The sequence below is a fragment of the Solanum lycopersicum genome, chromosome 5 (assembly GCF_036512215.1).
Source record: "Solanum lycopersicum chromosome 5, SLM_r2.1".
Taxonomy (NCBI): Eukaryota; Viridiplantae; Streptophyta; class Magnoliopsida; order Solanales; family Solanaceae; genus Solanum; species Solanum lycopersicum.
In genome coordinates this window covers 4,450,739-4,473,750 of record NC_090804.1, presented here as the reverse complement: position 1 = coordinate 4,473,750, position 23,012 = coordinate 4,450,739, and the positions used below count along the sequence as shown (strand labels likewise).

At 30.4% G+C, this 23,012-nt stretch overlaps 2 protein-coding genes across 3 annotated transcripts; one reads left to right on the top strand and one right to left on the bottom strand.

The window, feature by feature from the left end:
- Positions 1-6,363: 6,363 nt before the first annotated feature.
- On the bottom strand, positions 6,364-9,267 carry LOC101268864 (piriformospora indica-insensitive protein 2). The gene is made up of 2 exons (XM_004238928.5): positions 8,241-9,267; positions 6,364-7,593 (listed from the first exon to the last, which is right to left on the bottom strand). Exons 1-2 carry the CDS (start codon positions 8,454-8,456, stop codon positions 6,400-6,402), a joined length of 1,410 nt encoding a protein of 469 aa, XP_004238976.1. The 5' UTR covers positions 8,457-9,267; the 3' UTR covers positions 6,364-6,399.
- Positions 9,268-15,710: 6,443 nt separating this feature from the next.
- On the top strand, positions 15,711-22,987 carry LOC101268571 (protein decapping 5). Of its 2 annotated transcripts, XM_004238927.5 has the most exons (8): positions 15,711-16,185; positions 17,477-17,577; positions 18,745-18,816; positions 18,894-19,808; positions 20,915-20,980; positions 21,950-22,132; positions 22,240-22,350; positions 22,460-22,987. In XM_004238927.5, exons 1-8 carry the CDS (start codon positions 16,032-16,034, stop codon positions 22,655-22,657), a joined length of 1,800 nt encoding a protein of 599 aa, XP_004238975.1. In that variant the 5' UTR covers positions 15,711-16,031; the 3' UTR covers positions 22,658-22,987. The 2 variants fall into 2 exon arrangements, with proteins under 2 accessions (XP_004238975.1, XP_010320787.1); XM_010322485.4 differs by lacking the exon at positions 20,915-20,980.
- The last annotated feature ends 25 nt before the right edge of the window (positions 22,988-23,012 follow it).

Sequence of the window (23,012 nt, the reverse complement as noted above, 5' to 3'; positions counted from 1 at the left end):
ATCGCTTAATCGTAGTTAACTAATATATATTGTCACCAGGTATTGATTACGGATTTGGCTAGCGTAGAGTATCGATTAATGGTTCTAAAGTACCGATTTTGAATTTATTAATTTGAAATCGCATTGTAGGAATCAATAAAGTTTATATTCTGAATTCATTAATCGTGATAAACTGATATAATTTGATGTAAACATCGAGTGAATGTAGGTAGATTAGTTATATCTCTTGTTTAAATATTGTTTTTTTTTTCACTTCTTTTTCAAGTCAATGAAAGGGATTTTCTCATGAGTTTCCCTTACGTTAGAAATTTGTCTCTGTGTGGTTTGGTTTGAAAAAATAGAGGAATTTAGAATTTGCAAGCATTAATTAGTAGTTATAATTAATATATATGATGCCACATGGTGTACTTAGAATTTGTCAAATATTTGAAAATTTCACTTTGAATTCTTGCCCAATAATAAGTAAAAAGAAAAAAAAAAGTTTTGAACTAACATGGAGAATACTATGTTTAATTGTGTTAGGTGAAATTGATGTTGAAGTACATACATTGGGGTCTGCAAAAATTTAATATTACAATTTGGATATTAGTTTGTTAACAAAAATTCCAAGTCAGTAACAGAAAAATAAAAAAATATTTAGATTAATTAAAAGAGTAATATGGTGGGATGGTTGGTATCATTCAATTTTAATTAGGCGTCTCACATTCTAGCTTCTGAAAATTGAGAAACCTTTGTTGAAAGCATCTTTTCCATGATCTTGCAATACACGTATATGAATTTAATCAAGCTTCAATATAGATCATATCAAACATCAAATGAAAAATCATAATAACAACAATTTAGTCGAACCCTAATACTTTCAGACACTAAATAAGTAAAAAAAAAATAACAGCCTCACCTTAGACGTGCAATACTTGCTTCATAGTCTGATTCAGTTAAATTTTCATCGAAAAATTTCAACTTATGCGCAAAGTATAGCACTTTCTTTTAAAAAATAACTCATATATCGAGGTCAAACGCGAAACCTCTTGTTAAAAATTGAAAAGTACTTCAACCTAAAATATATGCTTGTTGTTATGAACACTTTATTGTTAATACCTAATATGATCAATAATTAATGGCCTAATCAAGATAATTAATTGTTTCATTATACACATCACCAATAATTTTTTCTACTTAAAGCTAATATTGCATATGGTGTATCTTTTGCGTGGGAAACTACCCTAAGAAAACTAATTAGTGTTCCATTAATCTTTAATTACTTTTTCAAACATTACGCCAATGATTGACATTTGTATTTAGAACATAATCTTAGTATTATTCACCAATATTTTTTAATAAATAAGATATATTCAACTATCTCAATTCAGTTGATGCAATACGATATCGAAAAATAAAAATAGGCCAAAGTCTTCAATAGAGTATCAATACAAAAATTTATGATAACAAAATAATTTAATTAATTAATCAAAGACGGTCTTTATTAAGTTAAAAAAAATATTGTGATCTCTATAGAAAAAATAAAAAACTTTTTTTTTAGTAGAAAAGTTGAAATTTGGGAAGGAGAAAAAATAATTTAAAATGTGCCACGTCATGAATTTTACAAGTAGGTTTGTGGGGCCGTGATAGGTGTTTAGAAGTCAAAAGTCAACGATTTTGTGTAAAATCTGGACCGTTAATTAAGAGTTGAACGGAATTTAGACCGACATTGGATAATGATGTTTAATAGAATAGTAAACTTTGGACTATAATAAAAACCTATTTTTGGTCTTTATTGATTATGATTTATGAGAAAATTTCATATCCAATAGTACTTGACGATGTGGTTGTTTGATCGAGATTTTTATTCACGTCTAGTTAGAGATTTTGAGTTTAATTTTTAATAAATAAAAAATGATATTTTTATAATAATAATGCTTTCTATAATAATGTTTCTTTATAAAGGATAAGTTGTTTTTTATTATGCTATATAATATGTTCTTTATAATAATATTTTGCTATGGCAGTCAAAAAATAATTGAACAAATGATAATATTATGAATAAATTGAATCGAATATATAAAAAGTTATTTGATCTTATTTAATGACCTGAATAGGATGAACTTAGAATTTATAGAATCGGATATCAGATGGTTAAAATATTCATTAATTGAATGAAGATATTGCTTGGCAATTTTATTTAAAAGCTTAAATATTTCTCTTGGTCATACAAAAGTTCATTAAGATCTACCAACCCAAGTATCTATTTTTTTTTTTAAAAAAAAAAACACTTGGTCAATTATTTCATCCATATATCATGAAAATAATACGTGTATATTATGTATACTTTTTTTTCTTCATTTTATACTTACTATTACGTTTTAATATTCTCATACGTCAATTTAGTTTTTTAAAAAATTGTTAAAATGATATCAAGTCATGAAGTTATCTTTCTTAAGGTGCCTCAACCTCTGATCATCAGCTAGCTACTAGAATTTAGTCAGTTTATTTTTAATAAATACATTGCATATTTAATAACTCAATTCATTTTAACCCGTCTAAATTTTATCTGATATCATTATTTAATGACCAATAAAAGAGGAAAATCCATTAACATGGACTTAGACTTGGACTTTAGAAAACAAAAAAAGAAGGTAAAAATTGAAAAAGATTAATTAGAAGAATTCAAAGAGGTTGATGGTGGTCCTTTAAGACCAACCATATCTTTGCTTCCTAATTTTGGACAATTGTTCAATATAATGATCATAAGTCAATTACTTAATTAACTACTCCACTACATATTTTTTATAATTAATTAAGAATAAAAATGAGTTAGACTTCTAAACTACTACTTAATTAACACCTTTGCTTTGTTTGACAAAGTTTTCATTAAAAATACAAAAAATTAAGGCTACTTAGTCAATTTATGTGTATCACGTTGGTTATATTATTCTCCTATGCCTTATCATACCATGCACATAAATTGTAGTCAATTATGGTGTGGTGTCACGTAGGATATATATACAACGAAAGAAGATGTTCAACTGATTTTATATATGTGGTCGATCTATGTGATTCTACAATTGATTTCAAATTTATTTTATTGACCTTGTACCCTCCAATCTAGGTAGCTCCACCACTAATTTTAACCTCGTAAATATATAAATTGCAAAGTAGATTAGAAGGCGTTAAAAATAAAGAAATCGTTGGAATGATATTATCGTTTTTTTACCTAGTCTTAATATAAATGCAATATATTTTTTTTGGTCGTAGGAATTCTACCCCCAAACCAAAATTTGAATGCATCAACGGAGCAATTCAATGGTAATCATAATATTAGTCCGACCATAGTATATATTTATGGTCAATTCAAACTAGACAACCTCAAAAAATATCTTGGCACGTCGTGCTTAGTGTAATTATCGAAAATAATTTTAAATTTGGCGTGAATTATTAATTTCATTTTCGAATTATTAACAATCTTAAAAATATTATTTTACTTGTCAACTAGACTTAAATACATTCTCGGTCTTGCAATATCAATGAAATACACCTCTGAATCTCGTCAAATTTATAGGTGTTTTCAACACTTCTATCGTTAATTTTATTAAGAGTCTCATTCTCCTACAAGAATTTGTGATCACTGGCTATGTCATGAAATAAATCGAGGGTATATTTAAATTTAGTTAGTCAAATAGATAAATATTTTTTAAAACTGTCAATAATATTGAAGAATAAAACTAATAATTTATATTAAGTTTTGAAATGTTTTTGATACTCCATTTTATCCGTTTTAGATTTAGATTATTTCCTTTTAATGAAATTATATTTCACACAATAAAACACACATATTAAGCATTAAATGTTCATAGTCAAAACTCAAACACAATTAAAACAATCAAAGTAGGGTGTGAAATGTAGCTTAAAATTAGGGGTGGAAAAATCAACATATAATATGATGGTTGGTCCAATTTATTAAGTTTGAATTAGTAAAATGACCTACTTATTTTATTAGCTCAGTTCATTTCGATTCACTTTAACTTAATTTTATATATATATAAAAATAAATAAATAAAGGTTGATATGCATGCCCAGAATGACCTATAAGAAATTTTATCTATACGTTTTTTAAAATTCTAATTTTTATTTGATTTATTATTTATAGTTTAATAAAAGAAAATAAGTGTTATTGTGTATCCAAACAAATTATAAGAAAACAAAGAATTTAAAATTTAATAAAAATTGAACGTGTTGAGTTATGATCTAACAAATTTTAAATTTAATTTAGCTCAAATAACTTTTGAATAGATTAACAAGAGCCCGGAGCCTAAATGGTACAAAATATTAATAAAAATTTCAAAACGCTATATAAAATTTTATATTAATCAAAACGGCAAAATCGCTGCATCAACAGCGACTTACTCCACCGAAAAAAGCAAAATCGCTACCTCTGCAGTGATTTTGAAAATGTGAAATGAAATTGCTACCTAGGCAGCGATTTTAATTTTTTATTTATTTTTTAAATAAGGTAAATCGCTGCCAATGCAGCGATTTTTTTTTAAAAAAATTAAAAAAATAATAATGGAATCGCTGCCAAAGGTAGCGATTTAAAAAAAAATTAAATCGCTGCCTTGACAGCAATTTTATAAAAAAAAAATATTTTTTTTAAATCACTGCCTAAGCAGCGATTTAACATTTTTAAAAAAAAAATAAATTTAAATATGTTATCGCTCAGCTATTTTATAAAAAAATATATTTTTTTTAAATGTTAAATCCCTGCCTTGGCAGCGATTTTATAAAAGAAAATTTCTTTTAATCGCTGCCTTTGGCAGCGATTTCCATTATTTAAAAAAAAAATCACAATTTGCGATTTTGCTTTTTCCGGTGGATAAACGCAGCAATTTTATCGTTTTGGTTAATATAAAATTTTATATACCGTTTTAAAATTTTTGTTAATATTTTGTACCCTTTAGACTCTGAACTCAAATTAACAACCACATCTATTTACTAATTCAATTTCAAATTCAAGTTATAACTTTGGTAATTTGACATATATCCTTACTTAAAATATATACATTTCTAATCGAATATTAATATTTAATTTAACATAAAGTTTAACGAAGATAGAAAGAAAAAGAAAATTAAACTTCCAATTTAAAACAAAATAGAGATATTAGTATGACCACATGTCATCTCATTATAGGTAACATATAGAATTTTAAATTACATTATTTCTAAAAATAAGAAAATATAATTAACAAATCGTGATTAGATAATCAAATTGCTTTATCTTTAACTAGAAACACCAAAATCAAAAGTCTAACACATAAATTAATATGAAAAGAATAATAACTAAACTATTTATAATACAAATAAATTCAAATCAATCGAAATTCAAAATAAATACAACCAAACACTAAATAAAGTAGAACAAGATAAGCCTGGATATAGAACAGTGTGGTAGCTAAGCTGACACATCTTTAAATTCATCTAATCTTGAAAAAAGTGTACATTATATACATAATATATAGTCCTTTACTTTCATCATCATCATTTAGTTAGGACCACAACTGCAAAAAAAATTTGTACCATATATAAAGCATGCATTATATTATATAGTTAGTGTGTGTGCAGACTGTTGAAAATCTACATAATATAAACAAGAATGATTTGTATTTGCTAAATTTAACTTATATAGCATCTTCTAGCTACTAGCATTTAACGTTCGAAAATCTATTAACCTGATTAATTTAGATTCATATCGTGTAGTTGAACAAAATTTTGTTATTATAAGTGAAAGTAGTGAGTTTTGAATTTCTAGTGTGAAAATTGAGTAGATGTTCTTGGAAAAACTTGAAACTATCGACAGGAATGAAGTTTGATAGTTTAAACTTTTTTCGTTGATATAAGTTTTTCCAAATCGTATGATGTGTTATAAATCAGGAAGAAAGTTATAAAAGGACTTTGACTTTAGCTTCCGATTTATAACACAAAGATAAACACAACTTTATCCTTCAAAAATTAGAAATTTTAAAAAATTTGTCATCAAACTTAAACTCTATAAAAATAAGTGAAAATATTGTTAATCGTTTCGACGGAGTGGGTTTAAAAAAAAAAAAAAGATGCCAAAAACTGAAGTTAATTTTTTTGACTTATTCTTTTATGGGGGCAGAAAAGTGTACATAATTATTTTTTGGAACTTTATGATATTGGTCTGCTTTGTAACTAAAAAACTATATAATTCCTAAAGCAAGAAAAATGAACAATTACTAGTTACCTTTGTTGTGCTTTAATTACCGTACTAACAAAAACTATTTTTGTTATATGTTAAAAAGACAAAAAATAAATAAATGTGTGGTACATTTCAAGTAAAACAACAAAATGTCAAGAAAAAGGTAACTCACTATTGGCAAATTCCTTTCATTTCAACAATAGTAGAATAACCATAAATAGTTCAACTACAAAACATCTCAAAATCCAACAATCATTCAAATATCCCATTGAAGATTGAAAATCCACAAAACTTGAGTTCATCTCAACATCAATAACAAACTTGAGTTCTTGTTCACATTGTTTTACCCCAAACGGAACATCGATTGTTGACACCAAACCATAAGAGTAACATAAATTTTGATTCCCCCATGCCCCAAATCTCCTTCCCATTTTCCTATAAAACCATTGAGAGAATTGAAGTTCACCTGTTAGATTGTTACCATATAGGTAAATAGCACTTACATTAGGCAAATCTTCAAGATTCTTTGGGATTTTACCATTGAGTTTATTGTCATTAAGTCCCAAAAATCTTAACTTTTTTAACTCTGCTATAGACTTAGGTATCTCACCTGTCAAATTCATGTTTGACAAATCCAAAGTTGTTAACTTTATCATGTTATACCAATCAAGAACATCCAAGAATCCACCCACTGGGTTGTTTGACAAGACTAACTCCTCCAAACATGTCATTTCTTGAATTGACTTAGGTAATCCACTTGATAACTTGTTGTTACTAAGGTCTAAAAGTGTTAAATTCTTCAAGAGTGAGATCTCTTGTGGGATTTCGCCTTGTAAGTTGTTCTGACTCAAATCAAGTTTCAAAAGTGAGATCAAACCTCCAAATAATGGTTTAGGCAAAACACCAGAGAGTTTGTTTCTGCTTAAATCACATATCAAAAGTTGATCGAACCTTCCAAAAGTATCCGGGATTTTGCCGGTGAGTTTGTTTTCAGCAAGAACTAATCTTTTCAAGTTCACTAAATCTCCAAGATTTTGTGGTATTTCACCAGAGAGTCCATTTTCTACTAGTACTAAAGATTGGAGCTTTATGAGTCTACCAAATGAATTTGGGATTCGGCCAATGAGACCGGGATTTGATCGAAACTCGAGCGACTCCAAACTACTAGCAAGAAACTCCCACCTCTCTGTTGGGATTGAAGTTGGATGATGACGAGGCGACACGAAACAATTGAAAAATGAGAGAGATCTAAGGTGCTTTAATGTGAATAGATTGGAGCTAAATTCCACATTTGGTGCACAACTTAGAGAATTATCATGTATAGGTCCAATGTTTAAGTCAGTAACATACCAAAAACCATCAAACAGGTCACAAGATACACCCTGTACAGAGGAAAAGAAACAAAACAAATCAGAAATATGAGTATAATGCATCAACCATATAACTCTCACTCTCTCCGTTCGTTTCAATTTGTTGGTCTTACTTCCGGTTTTAGACTTTTTCAAAAAGAATGCATTTTTCATACTTTCTACATTAACATGTCTAAAACCACAAGTTTAAACAAAACTATGGTACATTCTTTAACTATGTGTCAAGTCTAAGACCAGACAAACAAATTGAAACGAAACGGGATATATTTCATATAAGCTCTGTCCTGTCCTGTATTATCATTGTGTTTTAAAACATATTCTGTCTCTGTTGGTCTGTCAAAACTGCTAAACAAAACAAGCCAAGAATGTACTGATTCATTATTGAAGTTTGGTTCATCAAACTTCTATGGCTAATTAGCTATCCTTCCAAATATACTATCAATTTCTTTGATTATATGTCATAGTATAAAATTTATACTTTACAATGAGAAGTCATATCTTGTCATGTATACAACAAAATAATAAAAAAAGGACAATTAGAACCATATGCACAAAAAAGTTATAGTTCTTTTTTTTCTTTTACCTTTTACTAAACAGAATCCATAAGGCAGAAAAGTAACTAAAAAAGTGAATTTTATGAAGATTAGAAATTGTGTTACCTGTATAGGAGTCCAACCACAAGGATCTGGATAAAGATCTGAACCATTCCACCATTTACCAACAAAGCCTTGAATGGTTGAGTAAAGTGAATTTATCTCATTTTTCTCCATTTGAGCACTCATGTTTTCAGTATCACCATTGCACCAAACACCAAAATGGAGGATAAAAATGGTAACTAACACACACAATCTTGATGAATTCTTGAAACCCCTCATCACTTTTAGTAGATTCTTGAAAATGAGTTTGACAAAATCTAGAAAGTTTAGAACTTTGTCACATAAACAAACTAGTTGGAATTCTTGAAGAACCCTATCATTCTTTTGAAGCTAAATTTTCTTGAAAATGAGTACACAAAGTGATCAAAGATAACAACTTTTTATCACACAATGAGTTCATAAAATGTTAAAAGAAAACAACTTTGTCACACAAACAAATTCTTGAAGACCCTCATCACTCTTCGAAGCTAAAACTTTCTTGAAAATGAGTACACAAAGTGAACAAAGATCAAAACTTTATCACATAGACAAACTATAATCTTGAAAATGAGTTCACAAAGTGTTCAAAGAAAACAACTTTGTCACACAAACAAATTCTTGAAGACCCCCATATCATTCAAACCCAAAAAAAAAAGAGAAAAAAGCTTGAAAATTAGTTTGAGTAGACAAAATCTTGAAAGTAACAAACTTTGTCTACCATGCAAGAAAAGTGTTTTAAGCCAAACTAGAACTTATAACATTGAAGAAACTCCAAGAGGGGTACCTTAAAATGCTTTCATTTCATTAAATATAAAAGAAAAATGTGTACTTTTTTTTGGTTTTTGGGGAAAATGCTAAAAGAATCCAATCAAACAGGGAAATGGAGGGAACAAAGAAGTAAAGAAGTAAGGTGCTTGTTAAAAATGTTTATAGAAAGCTAAGGTAGAAAAAGAGAAGGGTAGAGTGGCAGAAAGCCAGAAGGGAAACACAGAGGACAAAACACACAAGTCTAGGATGTCTTTACACCTAAAAGAAAAGCCTATTATTGCACGCTTCTCAATGCTTCACATTAAAAGCAATTAAGGTAATCTCAACTAAACAGTTGTGATTTTTTAAATTTCTCATAAAACAATAATTTATGATTTCATATTTGATTGATACAATTTTTCACTTAAAACACTTTAATTAGCAAGTCTATTTAAGTCATTAGCAGCCCGTATAGACATTCCTCATAGAGTAGTTGTTACTACAGATATAAAAAACTATATTATAGTTATTTTTGTATATTCAAATGTACTAGTACTATAGATAATGAAATACATAGAGTTGAATATAGCAAAATAAGAAATTAAAAAATTTCGTTATTGACTTAGCAACTTTCGTGATTTTCATGTCAAATAAAGCTTAATTAAGGTGTCTTAATAAAAATTTTATATCGATTTCAAGTGTATCACGTTGAAAGCATTAGTTACTAGAAATACAACTAGACTAGTGAAGAACGTTGAAAGAAATGGTTAAAATATGAAGGAGTAAATGTCTGAAAACATTAAAAGAATGTAGAGAATATAAAAAACTAATAAAAATGTGCTTTCTTTGACATAAATTTTTAGATGAGATAGTCATACACTTCAACGTGATATCAGAATTCGTAAAGTTTTTGAATCGAATAAATCTTACCACCATGCATATCAAAAAGAACTTTTACGTATTTATCCCATAAAAGAAAGGGTGTGTTAAGAGTATAATTAATTAAAAAGGTATACTCTCTCTAACAGTTTAGACATTTTGATGAGATGATCATATCCTTTAATAAAGAACTCAACATGTAATTCAATGTAAACATACACAATCTTTTAGTTATTGATTGACTCTCGAGTCTCGCCAACCCTTTTCTCTTATCAAGCTTGAAGCCTAAACGCATAAAATTTAAATTATAAATCCGTCTCCGAATTTACCTAACCTAGTAAGTAGTTAGTATTTCACTCTTTTTTTCACCTTTCTTGATTTTGGAGGGGGGGGGGGTAGGGGGACCATGATGTTAGGGAAGGTGCATGTAAATGCATGAAAGACAAAGGTAGTTTTTGTCTTTGGGTGAATGCCTTTGTATTATTGGATTTACATTTTTAACAGATTGAGAAGACATTACATAATTCAATAATCTTTAGAAAGTGCTTCATTACTTTTTTTGGAACTTGATCTTGCGTTGACATAGCTTTAGATTTAGTAAAAATATATTCCAAAAATAAAAAACTAATTTAATATATTACATTACTTTCCCAAGTCTAAAAAACTTTTAACTTAAAAATAAAGTTAAACATTTGATTTATTAAATTTGAGTATCTTTTTTTTTTTTGTTACTTCCTTAATAACAAACATTTCTGAATTTGATATAAATTATTAGTTTCATCTTCTAACTATTGATAGCCTTAAAAAATCTTCTATTTGATTTACTAAACTTAAATCAACACCAATCTGCCACCACAATTGCAAATGTTCTCAAAGAGCTCTTGTAGTAGAAGCATGTGACTTTTAATAAAAAGTCGAAACAAGTGTTGAAAACATGAGAATTTAAGGTACATTTCATCATGTTGGAAAATTGAGAGTGTATTTAAGTTCGATTAATTAAGTAATTGGTGTTTTATGATAATCAATACTTCGAAAATGAAACTAATAATTCGCGTTAAATTTAAAAGTAAACTTTTTTAAATATTTTATATAAAAAATAAAATAATATACTCTAACTAAAGTTGAAGTTTTTATTTACCCGTAACGAGATAACTATAATCAAACCAATATTTATGACCATATAATAGAATTATTTTTATAAAATACTAATGATTTTTACATTTCCACTTATTTTTTTTCGTGTATAAAACTTTGTATTTATTTAAAGTTGTTTGTTGCAATGATTGCAATAAAGTCCTTTTATGACCTATGAGTATTCATTTTCCTTCCTTAAATGAAGGTAGGGCAAGAAGATAAATAATAATCTTCGATTATTTAAAGTCGTGTGTTGTGGCGGAATTAGAAATTTTGATAGGGGATTTAAAATTTTAAAAAATATATATGATTTAGTCGAAGGGAATTCGATATCTATTACATATATACCTAAAATTTTATTTTAACTATATATAAATCATTTAATTTTTCGTCGTTGGGGTTCGGATGAAACCCCTAATTGATAGGTGGCTTCTCCACTGGTTGGGTAAGCTACCTAAATTCCCTCTATTCTTGATTAAGGATTTCAAATTCAAATTTTATTTTTTTTTAAAAAAAAAATCTCATTAAAAGTATCAATTTCAAAATTGACTTTTATAATGAACGAACATGAATTTAGTCGAAATCTCAATACACATACTTATCATCATACGAAAAAAAGAAAGATGATAAATAGTATATGAATTAATGAGTTTAAATTCATTTAATTATATTACTAGCAATCTAGCATTATGTAGTAGGGAAGTAGTATGAACATAGAGTCCATATAGTTTTGCTCACATGGCCTCAGTACTATTTACAATATAGTCCCCAATAATTTTCTTGTTTTCATTTTCCCCCCTTAATCTTTTCAAAAGTGATTTACACTTGCTACTTTGAACATGGAGTCTACAAAGGACACTAATTATAGTGATTAAAGACCTAGAAACCCAAATATTTTCTTAACATAGATCTTTCTTTTACTTGTAATTTGAAAAAAAAATATTAAAATGTATTACATTTTTTGTTAAAATTAAGAAATTACTTCACCAAAAAACACAATTGATTGATCAAATTTTAATTTAGAAGAATAAAAAAAAAATTCGTTCTCTTAATTTCTATCGTTCTTTCAGAAGATTGAACGGAATCTAGAATGATAGGTAACTATTGGAAAGCAACTAAAGCAAGTGTAATAATATGTAGCTAAAATTTCAATTCGTATCTACGAACCATACATCATCTAGTGAAACTCTAATGACAATAATCACAAATACTTTAGAAAAATCATTATCTAGAGAGGAAAAAAAATATTTACTACTATTAATTAGATATTAAAAACTTGAATTTTTATTTTTTATTTTTTTAGGGGTTAATATGGTGATATATATTAATGTTGAAAGGAACTTGTATGGTTAGGACCACAAATATTGTGAAGAGGGACAGGCTAATGGCTCTACAAAGGGTAGTAGCCCACACTAATTTTTGCAAGTCAGGCCTATTTAGTTGAGAAGTCATTTTCTCTCTTTACCCCTCTCATTTTTCACCATTTTTGGCCTCACATAGTAGACATCATGCTTTGGACATGAATGTTATTAGTTGTGGTAAAATGGTAAGTATTCTTTTGATTTTTAACGAGAGGTGTTACATTCGAGTCTTCTTTAGTACAGAATTGTCTTTGTTAGAAAGAGTATTACTTTCAATATGAGACTTTCTTATGTGAATACAAATTTAATTGGACTCTAACAGTTTGTTTGGATCATTGTTACCCATCGTTTCATATTGTATTGTATTGTACACTGTTGTACTGTATTATATGGTAGATACAATATATGTTTGGCTAGATTATATTGTTTATTGTTGTTTAATAACTTTTTAATTATTTGGTTTGATTGTATCGTTTGGTATTGTAATTTATAAATTTATGTAAATATCATTAATTATTCTAGGATAAGAGGTTTGAATAGGTCTAAATAATTAAGGTGAAGGGTAAGATAGTATTTTGAAATATTATATAAAGATATAAAAAAAATTAAGTAACAATGGGAACACACCAAATTGGTTGTTCCATAAAATAGGGGTTTCCATTGTTAAGTAATAACGAAATTTGACAATACAGTACAATACATTAAGTAACAATCAAAACAAACATTGTACGTTACGATACAATACAATACGATAAATAACAATGATCCAAACATAGTGTAATATGAATACTGAATATCAAGTATGATTTTCTTTTAAGAAAGAAAAAATGTTGTTAGGGCTTTCAAAACCCTCCACTTCTAAAAAAAAAATCAATTAAAAGACACCCTCAAATACCTCCCAAGGGTTAAACTTCTCCGCACGGTGTCTATGTTTATATTAAATCAATTGATGTTATGATATGTGTTTGTACATAAAATTCAATTACTTTAATTATGGTTAGTTGATACATATTATCATTTTGTTAACCATGGTAAGTTAACATGGTGATTAATATCAACATCGAGTGGCATGTGTGTATAAGTATTTATATTTACCATATAGAACCTAAGCATGACAATCAGGGGCGAAGCCACCGTGATAATTGTAGGTTTGACATAATGTAGTAGCTTTGTTTTCTGACGGAGCCACAATGGTAGTTGTGTAGTAACTCTGTATTTTGGAAAGAATAACTCACAAATATTATTGCTTGACTAGTGAAGCTTTTATGCAATAGATTTGAATCTTCTTACCGAGAACGAGATATCATATGACTATTTTATGAATTTTATCCTATAATACCCTTCTTTTGAACAGAAAGATGCTTTTGTTACCATTCTTGGGCTTTTGTTTTCAAATTAGTGAATTGTCACTCATTGGGTTCATGTATATATGCAAGGGCCTGATATTGTGGCCCATTAAGAAATCTTTATGTGGCCCATAATGTATCCGTTTACCACACATACAATTGATGTTTTATATACATACGTATACATCCAACTATTGCTTTGAAAATATATACATACACATTATCGTTAAAATTAAATATCGTATCGTGCTATTTCAATTGGGATTAGATATTTATTGCGTGCAAAATAATATGTATTTTAAGGGAAAATATCGATATAAATTGCAAATATCGGACACGAAATAACACCTATATTAATAAAATATATTTTTTTATCAATTGAAACATGAAAAAATCACAAGTTATTTGTTTTGATAATCATGATATTTGAGCTTATATCTCAACTAGCTTCATTTGTCATTTGTCATTTTCACCAATATCGTGTACAAAATAATTTTTTTAATACTCAAATGAATGAAAGATATTATTTATCTCTTTCAACATTGTGAAAGCGACATTAACTAAAATGATTGCTCTCAAGTGGAATACTAAATATATTATAATTAAATAGATACTATGTGATAATGTTGAATTATTAAATAATTCCATTGCCCCATGTATTTCAATCACAATATGTTGCCTTCTTAAATTATTGTTTTTATCCATATATAAGAGTTTGTTACGTGCAAAAGTTGAGTAGCAACACAAATTTCCCAATTAAGCCATACTTAAATTCATATTTTTTCATAGAATTATCAACAAAATGCTCTTAAATAGGTATATGATGTATTGCCATTCATAACATTAAAAGAGAGGATGGTAAGTAGTCATTGTTTTATTTTGAACGAGATAATTTAAATAAAAATCGATAATATTTAAATGTGAAATTTTTTGTTTGACAGTTATAACCTTTTATAATAGTTAACAATAAAGTGCCAGTACATTTGAAATTCTTGTAGCTTTTATATAAACATAACACAATATTAATTTTCTTATGTGCAAGTAATACAATTTAATTTGTATATATAAAGACAATGAATTGAAATGACCAAACAATTAGATTGAGTTAAATTACCTTGTTTTGTAAATATAGTTTATGTTAAAATTTAAATAATAACTAAAGAAATAAAGTGAATGAAGTAGTCAGAATTTTGATGCAGTATCATATATAAATTGTGCTCTTATAAATTCAATAATTTTCACGTTTACTTCAGATATATTAATGCTAGCGGTGAAGATCTCATACTAATGACTATATATAGTTTTTTACTTTGTTTTGATTAATCACAATTTGACGTTTGATCACGTTTTTTCAGAGTCATATGAGTTATAGTAAAATAACGTTAGTCATAATTAATGTTGATTCAACTGTAGATTTTTCATGAATATAATTACCCTTTTGAATCACATTTTGAAAATAACATTTGATATGATCTTTATCATTTCACCTTTAATTTTTCTTTCTGCTACATATCGATTATATTCACTTGGGTGTAATATTTAATTAGGATTTTTTAATTTTATTTTAATCAATCACAATCTAATGTTCGATCACTACACTTTCGAAGCTAGATACCTATTCTTGAGATGACATTATCTACCCTTTTCGATCACGTTTTGATAATTATACTTGAGATCTTTTATGTTGAGCTTTTTTATTATTCTTTCTAACATGTAACAGTTCGTGATTCATTCATATATCGTGGTTGAGTTTTTTTAATTTATTATTTCTGCCACGTATCGATTCGTGATTCATTCATATATCATGAGTTTTTTTTTTGCAAATTTAATCCTTTTTGCCACGTATCGATTCGTGATTCACTCACGTATCATGGTTGAGTTTTTTTAATTTATTCTTTCTGCCACGTGTCGATTCGTGATTCCTGTATCCTGATTGAGTCTTTACGATTTATTCTTTCTGCCACGTATCGATTTCATGATTCAACCATTTATCATGATTGAGTCATTGTCAATCTATTCTTTTTTCCACGTATCGATTCTTAATTCACCGATGTATCATCTCGAATTTTTACTTTCAAAAAAAGAAAAAATCTAATTTTAAAAGCAGTAGAAGGTACAATCCACCTTACACAATGTACAAGACTTGATAGCTCTTTTAGGAAAATCGATAATTACATGAAAAAAAAAAAGAAATACAAAACGCCGTAGAAAATTAGAAATACGAAAAAACCCTACACACAATAATCATCTTCAACTAGTCAACTCTTTCTCTCTCATCCTCCGTTCTCTTTCTCTCTCTAGATTTTTTCCAGGTATATGAGTTTTTCAGTGAAAATTTAGTAACAGTTATGGCGGCAGAGAGTTCATCGGCCAGATCTAGTGGATCGTCGGCGGATTCGTATATCGGTAGTTTGATTAGCTTGACTTCGAAGAGTGAGATCCGGTATGAAGGCATTCTCTATAACATCAACACTGATGAGTCCAGTATCGGTCTACGCAATGGTATTTCATTTGGTTATTTGTTAACCGGATTTTTTTTGAATTATCTGTTGATTTTAGTGTAATTTTGATGATTTTTATGTAGTTAGATGGTTGTTGATTTGAATGATGATTGATTTATCTAGCTGTTTTTTGTGTTGTTAGGTGATGTTGCTTGCTAAGGTCCAAGCTGGTTGAAAATTGAGAATTTTTAGCTCTAAACAGAGGAATTGAGTTGAATTATGTGCTTTGTTCAAAGCTGATCGAAAAAAAGAGATTTTCCTTATTAATTTTGGTGATTTTATCGATTTTTGAAGATAGATCCTTGTTGATTTGATTGATGATTGATTTATCTAAGCTGATTTTATGTTTTTTAGGTGATGTTACTTGTTTAGGGCGAAGGTGCTTGAAAATTAAGATTTTTTAGTTTTTTTTCCATTCCTGTTTTAGAAGAAAAATTGAGTTCAATTATGTTCTTTGTTCAAAGCTTATTGAAAATTGAGATGTTTCCCTTTTTAGTTTTTTTCTGTTTAGTAGGAAGCTTGAATTGAATTATGCTCTATGATGTGTTTTGTTGGGTTTTTGTACTATATTAGTAGATTAGTTGGTTTGTCTCTTAATTTTATATGTTGTGGTGATTTTGATATTTTTAAAGAATCCATTAGTGATGATTATATGAATCACTTAAAGATCATAGGAAGCTGAGATTTTTATTCTTCTCAGTGCAAAAATGATCTAAAATTGGGTGTTTTGATGAGTTGTTGAGAATTTGTATCTTGTACTTTTTGAGTGTGTTCTTGTAAGGATGTGCTCATGCATGTAGAATTGATAGAATATAAAATTGGGACCTCAGTAAGAATTAACATGATGGAATATTGCTGCAAAGTGGTATCAGGGAGGCGGTTGTTTCTTTGTAACAAAATGAACTTGTGATGGTGAGTTAAGATAATTTATTGCAGAGAAATAAATGGAACTAAGTTAATTTTTATGTGTATTGGTTGTTTCACAAATTCAAAGCGGCATTATGAAATCGATCCCTATATTGAATCATGTCTATAGCCCTACTTTCTGAACTATTATGATATTGATATGACGATGGGGTAAAACTATTTTGGAAGTCAAGCAAAAAGGTTAAGCTTTGTCCAACACTCCAACTTAAGGAGGAGAAAAATTGGAATATTTAGCAAATTTGAGTTTTATTGTACTTACACCATGATAGTGTTTTCTAGGTTGAACTTTTGTTATTAACAATGTGTTCAATGAAACTATGAAGTGACTTACAGGATTGACAATTGATTATTATTTGTCATTGCAGTAAGATCATTTGGAACAGAGGGAAGAAAAAAGGATGGGCCTCAAGTACCTCCAAGTGACAAGACTTATGAATACATACTTTTTCGTGGAAGTGATATCAAGGTAATATGCTCTGACCTTAGTCTGCTATGGGATTTTATGTTTTTTGGTTGCTTGTTATACTGAAATGCCTTCACGTAGTTCCTGACATTGTTTTTGGTTCTGTGAGATCTCTCTCCTTTTATTTATTAGTTAATAGTTCTGTAGATGTTTTAAGTCCATTTATATCTTCAAAGAGTTTCTAGTGTTCTAATTGTTCATAAGCTAATTTCGGAAGTTGGAGTAAGCTTCTCTTTAGTTTTATGGTACTCTGAGATACGCAATTTTCTCCATTATATGAATAATTTAACTTCGGGGTTGTTGTTGGAAAGACAAAAAGCATTAGATAAAAGCCTGGACTTGTTTTTCTGCTTAGCTCTTACCTTTCTTTTGATCTTTGTGTTCAAGTCACAAGTTCATTAACCTATGTTGCTGCTACATTTGGTTAAATGACCCTTAAGTCTGCGTCTTTGTTAACTTCGGGGCTGATTTTGGAAAGACAAAAGGCATTAAATAGGAGCCTGGACTTGTTTTTATACTTAGCTCTTACCTTTCTTTTGATCTTAGTGGTCAAGACAGAAGTTCATAACATTATGTAGCCGCTACATTTGGTTAAATGACCTGTAAGTCTGAGTCTTTGTTTTTAAGCATGGTCCTTAGGTAAAATGATAGTTCCAATATCCTTGTTATGTGATCATCGGATTAGCAATTCTGAGGAGAAGGTGAAGAAGAGGCCATGTGCACTGATATTCATTATAAGTCATTTCCTCTGTAGCATTTGAGTTGGCATTAGTTGAGGAATCTTGTTGGTCGAAATGTAGAGCTAGATATACTTGTTCAGTATCCTAAGAATTTAAAGTATAAACTCAGTCTCCCTACTTAAGGTAGTATCTAATAATTGAGAAATATGTGAGCTAGGAGGAGGATTTTCGTGGATGATGTAAGAATACTCGAGGAAAGGGTGAGAAAAAGTTTTAGTTTTATCAAAAAGAGTGAGAGGCTAAGAGGAAAATTATTAATCATACTGTGCATCGTATTGGATATATTTGCATGTCGGGTCAGTATCCTTAAATGCAGACTTTATATTTTCCTAAACTTGACATATGTCAGGCCGTTATATTTGCACAATTAGTATTTCATAGATGAGTTGCATTGGCCCGGCTTTTCAATAAAATGATTTGCTTGTTGCAGGATTTGCAAGTTAAGTCTTCGCCACCTCTTCAACCTACACAACCTATAAACAACGACCCAGCTATTATACAGGTAAGTAAAAGAAATTTCCCTAATGCTTATTATTTATGTTTTGGTTGACTTCTAATTCCTCTTAACCAACCTTTCAGTCTCACTATCCTCGACCACCTACTACATCGGCAAGTTTACCTGCTGCTGTTGGTGGATCTTTGACTGATCTAGGTTCCCATTCTGCACAGCCGGGACATCCTGGCTCAACATTCCAAAGTGGCCCGCCTTTGTATCAACCTGGAGGTAATATGGGATCTTGGGGTCCATCTCCTCCTCCTCCAAATGCCGGAGCTGGTGGACTTGCTATGCCAATGTATTGGCAAGGTTTTTATGGTGCACCCAATGGATTACCACAAATGCAGCAACAATCTTTGCTTCGTCCTCCTCCTGGACTTGCCATGCCTCCTTCCATGCCTCCTTCCATGCCGCAGATGCAGTTTTCTGGTTTCAATTCGTCTTTGCCAACTGGAGGATCAAGCCTACAGGCGCCAAACTTCCCAGAATACCCTTCTTCTTTGATGCCAACAACTACTAGTTTAACCTCTAGTTCTTTACCTGCTGCTACTTTGCCTTCAACTGTGCCATCGCTGCAACCTGTGGCACCTGTGACTGAAACAATATCCAGCGCAATTTCAAAGAAAGCTTCTGTTTCTGCTATACCCAATTCGACATTAAGTGCTAGTTTACCAACTTTGCCTCCTTTGTCAACAAGTCCTGATGTAAATCCCGTTGTTCTGCCTGTATCTAATAAACCTAATCCAGTACCTAGCCCAGCTTTGTCTCAATCGGTATCTACCATTGTGGAGACACCCACACCGTCGCTGATAACTCCAGGGCAGCTGCTGCAATCTGGACCAATTGATGTTCCATCAACTCAATCTATGCAGACATCTCAAAGAGATGTAGAGGTGGATCAAGTAGTGCCTGCACCACCTTCAGAACCTCCAGCCCCTGCTAAAACAGAAGCTCAGCCACCAATATTACCGTTACCATCCCAGACACGTGTGCAGAAGGTGCAGTTTTTGATTATTCATTCGATTACTGAGTGTTTGAAAATTTTATCTACTTAATTCATTTATGTTAATACATTATTGATCTCCCTGTGTGAACAATATTGGACTAATCAATTCCCATTTCCCAAGGTATTGCTATCTTTTTTGAACTTACAGTTTGAAAAAAATTAATAACGGATGCTTGCGACTTAAGGGGGCTATTTGTTATTAAGCTGGAATACTTGATTTAGTACTTGGTTAGCATAGTTTTTAACTGTCTTTTCTGGCAATTATTAATGAAGTCTTTTGATTTGGTAGTTTGTTTGTTTATCCTAGTGAGAGAAGGAGATAATTCTATCAAACATCGGGTGAGTTAGGCTAGATGCCTCTATAGGGTTGTTAGCAGTCTGCTCTAGATGTTTACCATGGTTATTTATTTAATATGGTGTCCTGTGTTCCATACTTTGATACTGATGGCTATTAACAGTGAAAGGGATGATGAAAAGTTTTTGTGAAAAGGATGTTTGGTGTCAATTTAATTAAGTCACACTATCTACTACCTTTATGTTTATTTGATGCTTATGTTATGACTTGATAATATTCCAAGCCTTCTTGGTTATGAAAATACTTTAAGGTGTCTAGTTTCCTGTCAATCTTTACTTGTAGTCCTCTTGGTACATCTACTTCTACTTCTGTTTTATTGCTGCTATCTGTTATCAAGAGTCTATTTTAAAGAATAAAATTAGACTAATGAAGGAAGTTCATTAGGAGAAAGAATTCTGGTGAGGATTTACTTGACTGACATAGTAATAATTCTTGTCTACCTTGACTGTATTTAATGCTCACACTTATGCAGGAGTGTTGAATATTTAGGAGCTACTTGGCTATGAAAATACTTTTAGTGACCAGTTTTCTTATCATTCTTAACATTGCACTGCTCTGAAAGCCTCCATTCCTTCCCCTGTATTGCTTCCATTTCTTCATCATGGATCATTGCAAGAAAATTAGACCTATGACTCCAGGATAAAAAGGGAAAGACTGGTGATGTTCTTCACAATGATGTGGTGGCAAAATTATATGATATTGTTTGGGAAGCTAATAATCTTCTTTCATTTTCTTCCTTCTAGACAAATGGAGCTCCATATCAGCCTCGTTACGTCAACTTCAGAGGGCGTGGTGGAAGAGGAATGGGGGTAATGGATTATGTGCAATATTTAAGCTATTATCAGCCCATACATTTTTATAACATTGTATTCATATCTGCATCTGATGTCTTGTATTTTAATCTATGTTGTTATGTGTAAATAGTTTCAGTCTGGAGTTACAAGTCTTTTAATGGAGGTCACAAATTCCAAATCTGCCCCTTCCAATGAGAAAACATTTTCTTTCATGAATGCCCAAAGGGGGATTAGTCCAAGATTCTTGCATTCAATTTAAACTAGCTGAGTCAATTCAAACACTAATACAAATATTCAATAGTTGCACGCATTGTAGGGAACTCTGTAGGTGGAGTATTTCTTAGAACACTGATTTTGCTAGTATTTGTTGTTAGATCTGGTGGCATCACCAAGCATTTGAGTGTGCATGCGTATACAAATTATGTGGGTAGGTTTGATTACAAGTAGAAGACTGGTATGTGATCCCCGCTTTTGTCTGATTGCTCGAGTTCCATTGTTGTTTACCCTATTTTGCAGTTGTGATAGCTGTTATACTGGCTAAACTAGTATATGTTTGAAAGGGTTTCTGCTATATGGGCATGACATCTAGCGATATGTATTTATATATTCTCGTTTTTCTAGAATTTGCTATCTGGCTAAACTAGTATATGTTTGAAAGGGTTTCTGCTATATGGACATGACATCTAGCGATATATATATTTATATGTTCTCTTTTTTCTAGAATTTGTGATCAGTATTTTGACTCTGCCGGTGCAATATTTTTCATGTACTCTTACATTGAAGAATGAATCTTTAGTCCATAATTTATACATTCCGTCATTTGACTCATTGCTTTAATGGATTTACTAAGGTTAATCTTAATGTATTAGAGCAGTGCTTTAGTTAATTGACTTTTGAATTGCTCTGTTCGGGCTTGTGATTTGTAGTGGATTTGGCCTTTGCTTGGTGTAGTTAATGAGATAGGTTGATTATCTTCCTTACCAGGTTTCTAGACCAATAACAAAGTTCGATGAGGATTTTGATTTTATGGCCATGAATGAGAAGTTCAAGAAAGATGAAGTATGGGGTCATCTTGGCAAAAGTAACAGAGAAGGAGATGGAAATGGCAGTGATGAGGATATCTCTTACAACGAATATGAGGATGACCTTCCTAAGATTGATATCCAGGTGTTTACTTAAATTCTCTTGGACCTCAATTCCAATGCATACCCTTGACCATGAATTTTGGTACTAGTTTTGTGTGTTATGTTTAATCTACCTTTTCTTTCCTGCAGCCTGTTTACAACAAGGAAGACTTTTTTGACTCTTTGTCTAGTAATGCACTTGACCATGACTCAAATCATGGAAGGACCAGGTTCTCCGAGCAAAGGAAGATAGATGTTGAGGTATATCTGATTCTTATGCTCTACTTTCCAGAGTATGTTCTTCTTCAATGAACTAATTAATCTGATGGTTCTTCTTCAATGAACTAATTAATCTGTTTGATGGGTGCAGACATTCGGAGATTTCTCAAGATACAGGGGCGGTCGTGGTGGTCGTGGTCCTGGACGTGGTGGACGTTCTCGAGGTTCATATTATGGAAGAGGAGGTGGATATGGATATGGATATGGAAACGGAAATGGAAATGGAACTGGTTATGGCTATGGTGGTGGTAGGGGCAGAGGCCGTGGTGTGCCATCCCGTACTTTATAAAAGCATAGGTGTATTATTAAGGTTGAGCTAGAAGCAAATATCTGCCTCTTTTAGGCAAGGATATTGTTAGTACCCATCTAATCCTGTAACTTTTGTGCATCTTGTCTGCGTTTTCGAAGAATAAATTCAGGCTGTAAACGTATGTTCAGTTTTCTTTGCTTGAGCTATAGAGCTCATTTTTCTAGCTGCAAATTTCACAATCACAATGGCTGTAGTAGTCATTGGATGTAATTTGCTTGTCGATTGTTATGTGAAAATTTGACATTTCCCCGTTTTCCTTCAGTAATTTTCTTGTACAACTCCAGCTTCGAAGAAAGTTTTTTGTTATTATGGTGGTTTCAAAGCAATAGGATTT